Source organism: Pomacea canaliculata, linkage group LG10 (assembly GCF_003073045.1).
Source record: "Pomacea canaliculata isolate SZHN2017 linkage group LG10, ASM307304v1, whole genome shotgun sequence".
NCBI lineage: Eukaryota > Metazoa > Mollusca > Gastropoda > Architaenioglossa > Ampullariidae > Pomacea > Pomacea canaliculata.
The window spans coordinates 420,901-437,371 of NC_037599.1; the positions used below are offsets into that span (position 1 = coordinate 420,901).

At 41.5% G+C, this 16,471-nt stretch overlaps 1 protein-coding gene across 1 annotated transcript in view; it reads right to left on the reverse strand.

Moving 5' to 3' along the window:
- Positions 1–16,471, reverse strand: part of LOC112573191 — a 33,779-nt gene that overhangs the window by 13,113 nt on the left and 4,195 nt on the right. The window contains 4 exon segments of the mRNA XM_025253320.1: positions 11,823–11,975; positions 14,267–14,366; positions 15,117–15,364; positions 15,714–16,470. Coding sequence (XP_025109105.1) covers positions 11,823–11,975; positions 14,267–14,366; positions 15,117–15,364; positions 15,714–16,470 — 1,258 coding nt within the window.

Here is a 16,471-nt window from a genome sequence, read left to right on the forward strand (position 1 = left end):
ACTCTTACTGTACACGTTACCAATAAAACCTTGCTGTCCTACTCTTACTGTACACGTTACCAATAAAACCTTGCTGTCTACTCTTACTGTACACGTTACCAATAAAACCTTGCTGTCCTACTCTTACTGTACACGTTACCAATAAAACCTTGCTGTCCTACTCTTACTGTACACGTTACCAATAAAACCTTGCTGTCCTACTCTTACTGTACACGTTACAATAAAACCTGCTGCTGTTCTACTCTTACTGTACACGTTACCAATAAAACCTTGCTGTCCTACTCTTACTGTACACGTTTACCAATAAAACCTTGCTGTCCTACTCTACTGTACACGTTACCAATAAAACCTTGCTGTCCTACTCTTACTGTACACGTTACAATAAAACCTTGCTGTCCTACTCTTACTGTACACGTACAATAAACCTTGCTGTCCTACTCTTACTGTACAGTTACGGACCAATAAAACCTTGCTGTCCTTACTCACTGTAACACGTTACCAATAAAAACCTTGCTGTCCTACTCTTACTGTACACGTATACCAATAAAACCTTGCTGCCTACTCTACTGTACACGTTACCAATAAAACCTGCTGTCCTACTCTTACTGTAGACACGTTACCAATAAAACCTTGTTGTCCTACTCTTACTGTACACGTTACCAATAAAACCTTGCTGTCCTACTCTTACTGTACACTTACCAATAACCTTGTGTCCATACTCTTTGCTGTACATGTTACCAATAAAACCCTGCTGTGTCCTACTCTTACTGACACGTTACAATAAACCTTGCTTGTCTACTCTACTGTAACACGTTACCAATAAAACCTTGTGTCCTCTTACTCTTACTGTACACGTACAATAAAACTTGCTGGCCTACTCTACGTACACGTACCAAATAAAAACCTTGCTGTCCTACCTACTGTACACGTTACCAATAAAACTTTGTCCTACTCTTACTGGTACACGTTACCAAAAAAAAACCCCTAAAACTACTCTTACTGTACACGTGTCCTACCCGTTACCAATAAAACCTTGCTGTCCTACTCTATTACTGTACACTTTACCAATAAAACCTTGCTGTCCTACTCTTACTGTACTTCCAATAAAACTGCTGTCCTACTCTTACTTACACGTTACCAAAAAACTTGTGTCCTACTCTTACTGTACACGTTACCAATAAAACCTTGCTGTCCTACTCTACTCTTACCAATAAAACCTGCGTCCTACTCTTACTGTACTTAATAAAAAACCTCGACACTTACCAATAAACCTTGTGTGTCCTACTCTTACTGTACACGTTACCAATAAAACCTGCTGTCCTACTCTTTGCTGGACACGTTACCAATAAAACCCTTGGTGTCCTACTCTTACTGTACACGGTTACTCTACGTATACTCTTACTGTACACATTACCAATAACCTATGTGCTGTAGAACCAATAAACCTTGCTCCTACTCTACGTAACGTTACCAATAAAACCTTGTGTAAGACACTTTTGTGGCCTACTTAATAAACACTCTTACACCATAAAACCTTGCTGTCCTACTTACTACACTCCAATTGCTTGTCTAAACGTTACCCAATAAACCTGCTGTCCTACTCTTACTGTACACGTTACAATAAAACCTTGCTTCCTACTCTTACTAAAACTTGCTACACGTTACCAAATAAACCTGCTGTCCTACTCTATTGTGCTGTAGACACGTTACCAATAAAACCTTGTTGTCCTACTCTTACTGTACACGTTACCAATAAAACCTTGCTGTCCTACTCTTACTGTACACGTTACAAATAAAACCTTGCTGTCCTACTCTTACTGTACACGTTACCAATAAAACCTTGCTGTCCTACTCTTACTGTACACGTTACCAATAAAACCTTGCTGTCCTACTCTTACTGTACACGTTACCAATAAAACCTTTCTGTCCTACTCTATTGTGCTGTAGACATGTTACCAATAAAACCTTGTTGCCCTGGTCTATTTTATCTATTGCACATATAACAAAACCTCGTCCTGCTGATTACTTCATAACAGAAGATCTGAAGAGATCATAAAATCTAGTACCATGACTTTGACTTTTCATACTGTGGCAAAACACAGGCTCTGGATTACTATTAGTTTTCAGAAACAAGACTATCATCATATGTGAGCCCAGGTCTTCTCCCTGAGAAGGCACCACAGATTGCACAACAAGGCAGAAACCACCATGTGGTCCCAATAAGCAGAAAAAAACTACAATCATGCATCAGCATGTTTTGTCTGCATAATGAAGTGTATCTGAACACATCTGTAACTTACAAAGAAACAGAAAGTGGGATTTAAAGTCTGCAAAATTGCACACACAAAAAGTAAAGCCGCAAAAGAAGTAAGGTAAGGGTCTGCAGACAGTGCATGAATAAAGGAAATAACACAACAAGCTATGCACACTATCCACACAGAAGGTAACAACAGCAATAATAGACAAAACACTTTAACTCTAAACCTGTTACATACCATGGGGCACAATACCCTCGGTTGTACTGTGGGACTCACTGTTATATCACAGACTTGTTACAGCCATTATACGATGAGATGAATCATTACCTGTTATCCTATGGGATTTATCAATTACCCTGTACCATGGCACTTATCATTACCTCTGCAAGTGAAAGCCTGGTAACAACTGCCTTGCATTGCAAGACTCTGTGTTTGCTGAGCTATAAATGTAACATCTTGGGCAAAGACAAAAAAAAGCACTGGGTAAGGGTGGTCAGGCATGCAGAACAACAATGTACAATATACCTTATTTTGTTGGATGACCTGTACACTCATACTGTACAAAGCAGCTTGTCAGAATAAATGTACACTGTACAGTGGTAAAATATGAGTGTATTCAATCATTATGTCTACCCTTCCCCTCACAATTTCTTTTTTCTAAACCCGAAAGTTCTCACGTGTTGCTGGCAGTGAAGGATGTAGCAGGATTTACTACCTGGTATGACTTTAGAACTGTTTTTGTCAGTACAGTATAGTTTAATTACATTTTCAGCTTATGTCTAAGTTTTGGGAAGTCCAACTATGTCTAGCTCAATTTTCAAAGCTCAATGTCTAGCCATATATGCCAAAGCTAAAATATAGGAATATATAATGAACAATTATTTAAGAAGAAACTGTATTATACTAACCTAAACCAAAGTATATCTAATACAAAACCAAATGTTTTTCCAAAAGTAAAATTAGTTTTAGAAATTATACTAAGTGCCTACTTGACCCTGTCAACATCGCACGATACTTATGGTAACCAAGGATGCTATCAACCCTGTGACCTGTAGATGTGTGTAGAACTCTTGGTCTGGCAGTCACCTGACACTACCAGCCCCAAGAAAGAATAACTACTCTGTCACCCAGGGTGAAGCACTTGGTCTGAAGGTAGGGATGTGACAAGAAATGACTCCTCCCCCTCACTTTTCATATCTGTCCATTGATCTGTATGAAATTTTGTGTCTAATGTTCATCAGTTCACCTGTTACAATATTTGCTACGTTTCTGTGTGGATTTCTGTGTCTGTGCCACTTTAATCTTTTCGTGGGCCATTTTATTTCTACTGTCACATCTGCACCATGTTGCCATTAGATTTTAGTTTTACATATTGGCAGTGTCAACTTCAAACTCGGATTGCCTTCCTCCAGCTGCTTCACAATGTGGAGCAGTCACAGCAAGCTTTGTATGGCATACACACCAGTCTGCAATGACTGACATCATGTATCTCCAGGAAACTCGGTGAAATATGCTGCTCAGACTTATCTGACTGATGGTGATGCTGAAAAAGGCCAACTTGTTTTTGAGGCCTTTGACCTGACTACTGTACTTTGTCTTTCTTAAAACTAGAAGCTGGTAAAGTTTTCAGATTCAAGAGTAATGAGGCTAAAGACAGACTAAAGTTATGTCAGACAAATCAGTAACAAAGCATTGTCCTTGTTCCTAATCTCAGCTGTCTGACTGTCCATCAGCAAGTCCACCTTTCGACATCACCTCCCCACCACTGGCAGAGAACAAGATGAAGGTCACTCTTAATGTCAATGAGTCATCGTCATCAGAAGTGGTCATCATGAAGTTACAGTGTGACGTGTGTATTAGCTATATACAGTGATAGGCAGAGGTCACAAATATACAGTGTTCCCTCGCTACTTCGTGGTTCATCTATCGCGGATTCACTACTTTGCGGTTTGTTTGAGTGAAGTATCAATCGCTACTTCCGCTGGGAATTATCGTTCTACAAAATACCATAGATATTTCAACAGGAAAAAACCGATAAATTTAGTAATTTAGCTATATTAGTATTTCTATTGAAATATCATGGTAATTTTGTAGATAGACAAAAAATAACTGTGTATGAGAAATCCATTGCTATGCGTAAGTGAAGAACCATGATTGGTATCTCCTATCTCGCAGCCAGTTCGCATCAGTTTTTTTAGTTTCTCTAAGTACAGTTATAATTTTTGTACTCTTAAGTGTTATTGTACTGTATTAATATCATGATTAATATATTGCTTTACACTAACATGATATTGTTTTACATGTATATATTATTATTGCATGTATGTCTCTATTTTGCGGAAATTCGTTTATCGCGGCTGGTCTTGGAACCTATCCCCCGCGATAAACGAGGGATTCTACAACTGTTTCTGAGACCAGCATCCATTCTTATTATGTTTGTGCGTTTTTCTTTTTAGTAAAGCGTTTAGAGCCAGCCTTTAATGGTGGTAAAAAATGCTGAACAAATAAACATATTATTAATATTAAAAACTTACCACTGACAACCTAACCCTTAGTACATTAGACTGCTGATGGCAGAGAATGAGAGAGAGCCAACATCTGCACTATACACTAGATGTACAAGCTGACAGCATCAATACATCTGAGACTGGGCTGGTTAGTCAGCAGTTCAAAAGGTGTGTAAACCAGGTGATGTTGGCAGTCGAACAGATAGCGACATCTGGGCAAAAAACATGACACATGCCTTAGAAACTAAGAAACTGCTTGTAGTAGGACAGGCTGACTTCAGACCAGGTAGAAGCACAATTGAGCAGAACTGCAAGACCTGACCAATAGACAGAAAGTTTCAGCAAAAGAAGACCAGCATTGACAAGACAGACACTGGCAATGCAGACACATCTACATGAATGGAGCATGCCCAAGGATGGCAGCTATATGACAAAGATTCTCATCAGGATCACAACAGTGACAATGGCCAGGCTGAACAGGCCACAATATCAGCTTTACCGTATGTATAGTCTGTGCAAGTTCCTTGTATGACCAATCCTGTTGTATGGATGTGAAATACGGACTCTGTTCGCTGATATGGAAAGGAGAACGACTACTCCAGATCTCATATAGCAGTGATGCCCAACCTTTTTTGGCCTGCGGGCCATATCCATTTCGGACAGCCGTGTCGCGGGCCATATCCATTTCGGACAGCCTTGTCACGGGCCACTTCACCGCAAAAATACAAAAAAGAAAAAAAAAAATAGAGCAGATACCATTTTTATTAGAAACAAGTTGTACTTACCATTAATTATGTAGTAATTAGTGGGATATTTAAAGTTGTTTACCCGAAACCACGTAGAGACACCAAGTCAGAGCACTGAATCGAAATGTTCGTCCATCGAAAAAAAGATTGGGAAACGCCCCTACGTGGGGATAAATACTTCTTCTTCCTTTTTTTTTTTTTCGTTTTTTTTAAAGGTCTTTTATTACTAACATGCTGATTTCCTGCACTGTGGGCAGAAGTTTCGCGGGCCAGATGGCACCGCGTCACGGGCCGGATATGGCCCGCGGGCCGTAGGTTGTGCATCCCTGTCATATAGGAAACATAAAACCAATGACTACATGCAGCATGGTCATCACACTTGTAGGATACCAGGAACAGTCAAGCAGGACAAGCCAGTCTGGTTTGGCCATGTGACCTGAGACAACACTCTGTCCAACGTACCAGCTACTGCATCTATCCATGGTTTTCCCCCAACAACTGGTACCAGTGAAGGGATCAATGAATGATCCACAGGAAGATCATCTAACAGCTTTGATGATGTCTCCAAGAGACTAGGCAGCAAATATGTTTGTCCTAAACTGTCATGGCTTGTTTACAGAGCTGAGAAGGAAGTATGGGAGAAGCCATAATACCAGGTTTACCATGAAGTACAATCTGTACAAGAAGAAGCAGCAATGACTGGCCTGACCATCAACATCAAGAAGACGGAGGTAATGTGGGTCAACAACAAGCAAGAAGCTCCACTCCAACTACATAGAGAATGTATTACAGAGTCTGACCGTTTCACCTACCTTGGCAGCATAGTCAGCAAAGATGGAGGTACAAATGAAGATGTAAGAAGCCGAATAAACTAAACCAGGCTTGCATTCCACACCCTATGACCTATCTGGAACTATAAGGCTTTATCTTTACACACCAAGATCCATATCTTTAACACAACTGTAAAGTCAGTCCTCCTTTATGGATCTGAGACATGGCGAGTGACAAACACCATCACCAACAAGATACAGACATTCGTCAACAAATGTCTGCGCCACATCCTCGACATCAGATGTCCTGAGATCTCCAGGACAGACCTGTGGGAGAGAACCAACCAAAAGTCTGCCAGCCAAGACATCAAGAAGCGGAAGTGGGGCTGGATTGGTCACACCTTGCGAAAGCCGGCCGACAATTTAACAAGACAAGCTCTGGGCTGGAACCCACAGGGGAGGCATAGACTTGGGAGACCCAGACAGACGTGGAGGAGATCAGTCCACAGTCAGGTAGAGACAGCTGGCATGACATGGTCCCAACTGGAAAGGGATTCCCACAACCAGATCCGATGGCAGGGTGTAACTGCAGCCCTATGCTCCACTGGGGGTGAATAAGAACCAGAAGAACAATCTGTACAAGTTCCTTGTCGAACTGATCAGGTTAAAGGGATAAGACAAGTCTTCCAGTCAGTGGTCAACACAGCTGTACAAAGAGAAAGAGTTGCCATGATTTGGTCTGACAAGATCCCTTGCAGCAACCATTGCCAATGAGTCCAAGCAACTAAAGCACTTTTTAGGTTGGCATGCCCACATAATCTGTACAGACAAGAATGAGAAGTTGAATCCATGACTCCATCAGAGCCTACCATATATGATGCACACATTCTGACCAGGAGAATGAGGTCAGCCAATGCTGCACGAAGACTAAACACTGGTGTGGTGTTGCATATACCAACTCCTGCATCTGTATTGTAAAGCCCAAGTTAACACTGTCATATCTCTAGAAAGTCATGTAGATAATTTGAAATCTCTGAAGTCGTTTACTGGTGCTCTAAGGAACTCACACCATTCAAGAGGGGAGTAGATTGGTGTATTGGGACATGAATAATGGGCATCTTAGAGGTCAAGCAACACTGCATATTTGTCTGGCTTTGCAGAGAGGTCAAGATTTCAAGCTGTTTCCATACAAAAGAACAGCACCCAGAAGGAAGAGTTGGGTACCAAGAGATCTAAAGGTCTCCAACAGCCACCTGGCTTGGAGATTACATAGCGATGACTGTAAAACCCGACAAGGATGCATTTTGTACAGATCTATAGCGGTTTTATGCAGAAGAGATCTGACCTGCTGGAGTGCTGTTGCTTTCGTGGTGTCTTTTGAGTGAAAGTTTGAGGTGTAGTTGACAATGGAGGGGACCTAAAGGTCAGTCTGACCCCCTTACTTCACCACCCAACAGACAGAAGTTCCAGAAGTTTGTCACAAGGAGGGTCAGCAAAATTCTGACAGGTGATGTGTCCTTAACACCAGGCAGAAAGTAAGAGTGACAGTGGCCCAGGCAGAAGAGAATGGCATAAATCAAGGCTTGAGGCAGTGGTAAGCATCAGACTTTCTACAATGTGGCCTGAAGTCTGAAGTATGTGTTTTCCAGAGCCAGTGTAAAGGGTCAGCAACAGTCTTTCATCCTGGAAAGGTGCCCAATAGTCTGGGTTGGGTCCTGCTGGCATGCATCCAGCAAATCTTCAGCGCCTAAACCAAACAGAACCTACTTATGTGGAGTGCCTAGCTTTCCTGAAATCAGCCTCAAGAAGATGAAAAGTCTGTTTAGCAAAACCAATCAGCAGCAGCTCCTTGTTGGCATGAAAAGCTGCTAATGCTGACAACCTGACATCAGAGCTGCTACTGCTGGCACACCTAACATCGGAGCTGCTACTGCTGGCCCCTTGATGTCAGAGAGTTATGGTGGAAGGGATAAGAGGCTCTGCCAACAAATGGGAAAACAACATCTCAGCTTAACAACTGCAGCGCCATCTCATCAAGACCCTGCATAGACAAAGCTGTTAGTATGAAAAAAAAAGCTGATGAAATTGCGTGGGGCAAAGCTAATAAGCAAGCCGGCCTGTCTGTGCCCCTTCGCCATGGCCCTAACGTACAAGGCTACCTGTGGACCGGATGCCAAGCTAGTTGGCCATCAAATGAGTGGGAGGGGGAAGATAAACCCACCTTGGTGCCATAGCTACAGCCTTTGGGACTCGCATCCGATATGGTCCATGGTAGATAGCAGATGGGATTGTATAGCTGGCATTTTAAACTGCTATTTCTGAAGCAATGAATCTGTGATCTGGGGACAACTTGTGGCAGTGAAATGAAGAAGATTTTAGATGCTAAACCCTGCTAAGATTGTGCTAAGACTACATTGCTGTTACATGTCGAGATACATAATGCTAAGACTGACTCGGCAGATGCTGTCAGTTATCTGCTCACTGCTACACGTGTGAAGATGGAGAATGAAAATGGCATTATGAGAGGCCAGGGACAAATGATGGGAAACACGGGTGACTCTCCTACACACTAGGTCAGGGGTGGGCAATTAATTTTCTCAAGGGGCCGCATGAGAAGTTGGGATGGTTTTAGAGGGCCGGACTAATACAGTTAACTCAGTTTTACCCAATACTGTATATATAGTATATATACTGGAGGGCGGACCAACGGGCGGGCCGGTCAGAGACAGGAGGCGGGCCGAATCCGGCCCGCGGGCCGGCGTTTGCCCAGGTCTGCGCTAGGTGGATGTAGTTGATCTGTGGTGGCCGACACTAAAGTGGCATGGCCTGGTCAGCAAAGTCTTAGCTGTTGGATATTCTTTTTTTCAATGTCTAAGACATCTTGATGGGTCAAACTAAGACTTGACTGAAGATTACAGCTCACACAGCAAGAGAGCTTCATCAAAGGCATCAGGTGATTGGCAGACCAAGGACACCACCCTGCATTTCAGGGTGCCAGTTATTCTGGGGCTGGTAATGTCCTGAGTTAAGGGCTGATCATGCTATGCTGACTGGAGTAAGTAGGAGTAAGTAGGAGGAAGGCACTCAGAATGCATCTGTAGCCTAAATAAAATGGGTCAGTTTTAAGTACTGCCACAGATTCAAGCATCATTGCTAACCTAAATATGGGTAGGCTGTAAGTACCGCTATAGATTCAAGCATCACTTTGAGATCCAAAGCCAAAAACAGGAAAAAATCCTCAAAAACAAAAAACACTTCAAAGGTATTGAAAACAGAAGGGATGTCTGCCAAGACTATGTGGTGGCTTGCACTAACACTAAAAGTTTACAATAAAAGCCTATACAGTGGAACCTTGGATTACAAGCATAATTCGTCCCAGGAATGTGGTCATAATCCAAATCACTTATGTAATCAAAGTAAATTTTCCCATAGGAAATAATTGACATGCAGACGATTTGTTCCACAACCCAAAAGTATTTATTCATCTCTCCATGCCGCACAATACTATGGATGCCACTTCTCGTCTCAAAGTTATCAAACCATCCCCTTCTTGCCTTACAATTTTCTTCATTTTCTGTTGACGTGCATGGCAATTTACTTATGAGGTTGGTGTACAAGCTTTGCCTTCTTGCAGATTAAATTCTTGGTCACAGTATCATCTAATAGTTGCCTCTCATTTATCCACATGAAAAGCAACTTTTCTACATCTTCCAGAAGATGTGGTTGTTGCTTTGATACTCTTGTGAGTCCTTTTGCAGCATCTAGCCCCTTCATTTCTTCTTCAATATTGTGCAAATTGTTGAGACTTATTATACAATTTTGCAGTATCAGCCACTTGGATACCTTGTTTATGCTGTTCTATCATTTACTTCTTAACTTCCATTGTAATACTCTCCTTCTTCTTACCGGTTTCATTTTCAGACATTTTCTTGACGAGGCCCATTGTTTCAGTACAGACACATGCGGTTATGGTATGCAGGAGAGGGCTCACATGATGCTCGTATTGTGAAATCTTGCTTGTTTACCAAGTTACAATTTTAAAAAAATGTTAGCTCATCTTGCAAAAAGCTCACAGACCGGGTTACTTGTAATCTGAGGTTCCACTGTAATGATTCACTAGCATGAAACTTTTTACAACAGCAAGATAATGACAATAATGATAATATAAAACAAAATAACACAAAGACGCATGTTTGTAACAACAAGATACCAGGAAAAAAGATGCAAATGGGAAACGAAGCTCTTGACACAAGATGCATGTCAAGAACAAGTTGTAAGCTCAGGGATGTAAACATTCACTGTCACCTCAGCCTAAATCTTCACTGTTATTGTTTAAAGATGAAGCTGGGTCTGTCTTAAGAACCAAACTGTCTCAGCCAAACAGTAACATATTCAGTGCCTCTAAAATCGATCTTGCTTTGCATGCTTAACTCTGAAGATTGCATGTGACTACACCCGTCATTCATGCGGCTCTATACTCCTCACAGAAGCAACAAGGAATAAACTAACTAAACACTGTCATTCAACCCTCAGCCTCTCCCTGTTAATCAACAGCAGTCAGAATTAAGCAGAAATCGCCAGTATTCAGTATGTTAATTTGCATCAACTGTTAACGCTGATATTTTTAAAAACTAAAGCTTACAATGTATAAGATACAAAAGAAACATTAAAGCAACATACTTCAGTTAAGAGTATTAATGAAGTTTCAACACCAGCACATAAAACGTTTTGTGATACACAAATAAATAACTTATTTTCTCAAACTCACTTGCTCTCTCACGCACATATGCATTCACTCACACAAACATGCACACAAATAAATGCAAGAAAAGGTGATAAACACTGCTCAGCTAATTCACAATTAGCCAATTCTCCAGTGCCCATTTACCACCTGCTTGAAGTGACATCACATTAGCCCCACTTCGCATGAATTTTTAAAACAATCCATTAGCAATCTATTATTGCTCCCCAAAAGATATAAATCTTAATATGTACTCAAGTGACAATTATTGAATTGTTTTGTTCTCCAAGACTGTTAAATTATCAGAAATATTATGGAAATAATCGTCACTTCAACTATAAGAATGTCAACAACAACAAAAAAAAAACAAAAAAAAAAACCAAAAAAAACCAAACAAAAACAGGAACATTGCGGAAATAATTTCTGCCAGGGGACATGCATCATTTGCATGCAATGAACAGTGATGATGAGTGGTTGCAGCTACCATAAGCAAAGAGGTTAGATGTACAGAGGTGTCCCGTGCAGGGATGAATGTGCCTAACACATCTTTTTCTCTAAGAAAACAGATCAGGGTTAGCAAGGCTGTTCACAATTTTACTTACTACAATCTGGTATACAGTAAATCTTGCCTAAAGTAGAAACTGATTTCAAAATCTGACATGCCTCTATCTACGATGTTGTTTTCAACTTGACCAGTCCTAAATATTTCATAGCAGTCTGCTGCAGAAATGCATTTGACAGCGCAGTGAAGGCCTCCAAAGCCAGCAGTGAAAGACCCAGCCTCCTGATGGCAAACTCACCCTCACGCTTGAGCACACCAGTGGGCACCATGACGGTTGGCAAGGGGGCCCCAGCACTGGCCTGCTGAGTGGGAGGGATGGTGGAGCAGTACTCGGTGGGGTTGTTAGGGTTAGGACTTCCACAGGGGCCACCCGCAGGCCTGCAAGACTCAGCTGGGGACAGCAAGCAAAGGAAGCCAGAGGTCAGAGGGCAGAGAGCAGTGGCAGCCATGAGCAGGAAACAGTTAATACAATCAGCTGGCAAGTGCAAATGTGCATACATAAATACACATCAAGACACACAACAATGCACAGACTAGGTGCAAATGGCATGGGGAAGTGATCAAACACACTACTAAACCTTTGCATTCAAGACAGTGTACAATGCACCTTTAAAAAAATAATACAAAATAATCAAGACATGATTTTCACAAAATACATGCAGAATGCATAATATGCCATTATAGGGTATTACATTATAAAATCAAAACCCAATACCTTTGTAAAACACATTTAGCATGTCCCATTTGTCTTTGTTTCTTTTGATTTTTACCATCACCTCATTTGACCCATTTATCCTGTATTGATATCAGACCAGTTCCAGTGAATCCTTGGATGTGTTGAATATCTATCCTTCCAGTTAATATCCTTGTCCCCATGTGCTGCTTACAGGTCAAGCTTATCTGTGGCCCTGTGTTACCTCACTTATCTACAGTATTGGTTAATTCTTGGGATGTGGACTAGTGTTGATGTCAACTGATGTACCTTAAAATGTACCCTTCTGACCAGGTTCTGTTGTGTGCCTCTTCCCATCCCTATATGCAAATAAAACCTGTCTTCATGGACACACATGGGGCATAACAATATTCTCAACCATCTATGCATTTTTGACTGATGTGCAAACATCTTATGAAGAATATTTAACCTCTCTTAACACATGTGCAGTTTAGCAAAACTGTGCGCATATATGCACAGTCAACTACCTGCAGCCCAATTATATTATTAGCATAAAAAGGGTAAATTCATAAGCATGGTCCAGTGGGATTCATCCTTCTAGGCTCAGTCCAAACAAACACAGTAAGCATAATTTCTAAACCTGGCCTATTCTGTAAACCTACAGTTTTTACCTCAATTCTAAACATAAATACATTTTGTTTTATTCTATTATTTTGTGCCCAGAAGCCTATCCTGTCACATCCAACATAACCAACAGTGACCTGCCAACAATTTTGTGTCTATTATGAGCATACCACCTAACCCTTCTGTCACCAACAGCATACCACCTAACAATCAGGACACCATCAAATTATCAACAATGTTTAAATTAGCCATCCTGTCATCACCAACATTGTTTAAATTAGCCATCCTGTCATCACCAAGTGTTTAAATTAAAACCCCTTGTCACTAAATTGTACCAAGCTCTCCTCTCAATCACAGTGTTCAAATTAACCATCCTGTCATCATCAACAAAGTATGCTACCTACCTATCCTGTTCTGTGCAACTGGCCCCCCCACTCCCAACTACTCTATAGTTGAGGCCAAACTCCTGGACTGCTCTATGGTTGATAGCTTAAGCTTTATCTTGAGCCAGATGTCTGGAGCTTATATTGCAGACAGTAAGCTGCCTACACTCACCAACTAAGGGAGGATTAGCACCTGCACGTGATGGGAGGACACTAGTGACCAACAGTCAAGGACAAGGTCACAGGAATGGAAACTGTAGGAAGACAATCATCAAAATAACCAGCAGCGGGAACTGAGTCTGGCAAGGTCATTCATATAATCATAGTCATCCATATAATGTTGTACTGTTTAACACACAGCATTAGTTTCTTCCCTAGTGCATGTATTCATGCATATGTATGTGGAGTACACGAACATTATCCTTCCCACATAAAACATGCATAATATTACAATTCTTCATTTAAAGAGAATTTGGTTCATAAACAAGCATGCACCATGCGCATACACACAACCTTCTTACCTTGCAAACATGACTTTTAAAGAGAGTACTAGCAGCCAAAAAAAACAAACAAACAAACAAACAAAAAAACACTAAATCAGTGACAGATACAAATGTTCGACACCTGTAGGAAAACTTTTCATGCCAAGTACTCATAGGCATGCAGGCTCTAATACCCACCCAACACCGGTCTACAACTCTTCATGCCCGTTACCTTTAGGCATGCAGCCTTTATCATTCACCCCTGAACTCAAGACAGGTGCATGTTAGTGAATTTAGGGTGTTGGGAGGGGTACATGATCAAATCAAAACAAAAGTGCTTTGAAGGAGACATGCATTATTTCCTGGGTGCAAAGACTGAGGATAACAAGGAGTGTGAAATAAAATAAGGGTACATGTCAAAAAACAATAACAGCATGACATCAATTAACAGTCTGACATCAATCATGATATAACATAGACTAACCTGCTGCTAACGTCTGATGGCATGATAGAGACTAACCTGCTGCTAGCATCTGATGACATGGGATGCACACTCGACCTTCTTTGTTGTCCAGGTAAGCAAGTCGACTTTTCAGATTACAGCAGGTTGAACAGAACACCTGCAACAGATTACAAGTGGGGATACTGATATTTCATCCCATGCCTGCAACAAAGGTTATAACATGGCAGATCAGCCTGCTTTAACCCTACTCTAACAGGCTTTGCATGCAGAGAGAAAACAAGCACTCCTAAGGTAAGATCTGAACACAGGACACCCAATTCTCTCTATTGTGCCAATGGACCATCTTTCAACAGATGCCTGCTGAAATACTGAACTTTTATAAATATAGCAAACACAAAAAAAAACCTGCATATACACACACAAAATCAGAATAATGTGGTGACACTAGGATATATTCTGACCAGCATACATAGCAGATACAAAAACACCTGCACACACACACAAATCAAAATAATGTGGTAACACTAGGAAATATTCTAACCAGCTTAACATATTTGTCTGGACTTGCTGCCGTCACAGACACCAACAAGACGGCCTCAGTAACTAGTATTACCAAAATATTGCTTAAAATAATTTTTTTTTAAAAACAGAATCCAAGATACAGTTAGCATTTTACTGGATATTCTTCTACACGGTCCACTGCATCAATTATGTTGGTTTACTTCAGCAGTTGACTAAGTGTTGTTTGCAGCACATCAAATGTAGCACCTATATCACTGTCGATGGACATGAGCGATAAATAACTTTCACTTTACCTGAATACAGTTTTCAAACGTGCAGCATTAATGTCTTCTTAAGTTAACTACAGATCTTGACATAAGTACTAATCATTTATCAGGCAGCTCACTTTGCCACAGGCTCGGCAGTGATGGCGTCTCTTTGTGAATGTGAAACGTGCATCACACTCCATGCAGGTTGGAGCTTCGGCATCAGGCACCCATGTCGGAGCCACACGTCCCAAGTTGAGGTGAAGAATTGGCTGTCGACCACTGTCCATATGAACATCTGTCGCTACTGAGGCAAAAGTCTCTATCTCCTCTTGTCTTCTCCTTCCACTATCAACATCACCGGTATCACCAACTGCAATGCTATCCTCTTTGGACACAATGGAAAGCAGTAAGAAAGTTCAGGATTTCTTGAAAACAAATAACTTGACAACTATCCATTTAACAGTAAAAACTTCCTCCACCAATCCAGTAACTGATATTTTTTTAGCCAAAACACACAAGCACATTTATCAATGACAAACTGCTCACACTTAGCAGGTAAAAATTAGCATTATTATGACGATGTTTAAAACTGAGTTACAATCTGATGCAGCGTTTTTTAATTTGCCTCCCAAAAGCATTTTGTGTTCAAATGTACTGGCATTTATTTGCTGTATACCAAGTGCTATTTAACTGTGAACATGTGGCAGCATCTAAAAGTACTTTTTCTCTCTTACCTGATGAGCATGTGTCTGAACCTTTTTCTGAAAAGGTTCCAGGTTTCTTTGTATGCTGGTTGCCAGACTCTGGTGACAATCCACCTGCCACACTTAAATCCTGGCGAACAGGAAGGTTTAGGCTTGTGGGTCGCTTCATTTTCTGTGCAGGCTGAACAGCCAAGGTTGTAGGACTCCAGGACCTGGGACGCAGCGAGCTGCTGCTGACATCTATCCCTTCGCCCAACATTGCAGCCTCCTGTCGACGCATCACAGGGGCATCTAACTCTGACACTCCAACCGACAGTTCTGAGGCACTAGCAGGATGCATGACAGAGTCAATTTCCTGACCAATATCAGAAGGAGGTATGTATGAGGTGTCTGGTGTTACATGCACACCACAGTGCATAAAATTATGACAGATCTGCTGAGTTTGGTCACCCTGCACTGGTGGCAAAACTTGATCACATGGAGGGATCATTGCCATACCATTCACTATCTGCTGTGGCCCAACCTGTGGGGACTGAGAGCCAGCAAAGGGAACCCCAAGAGAAATCTTGGACAGACCCAAGAGGCTATTAGGACGACTCTTCTTCATCTGACTGGGATCTTTGGGGCGAGCACCAATGCCCATTGTCTGCAGAATGGTGCCATTCTGGTTGGGATGTGGACAATCAGCTGCTTGCTTATCTGCCCCTGACAACTGCTGCAACACAGTATTGTGAGAGCCCAGCGAGGGAAGTCCCAAGTGTGACGGGTCATCCTCGCCTCTCCCTGCC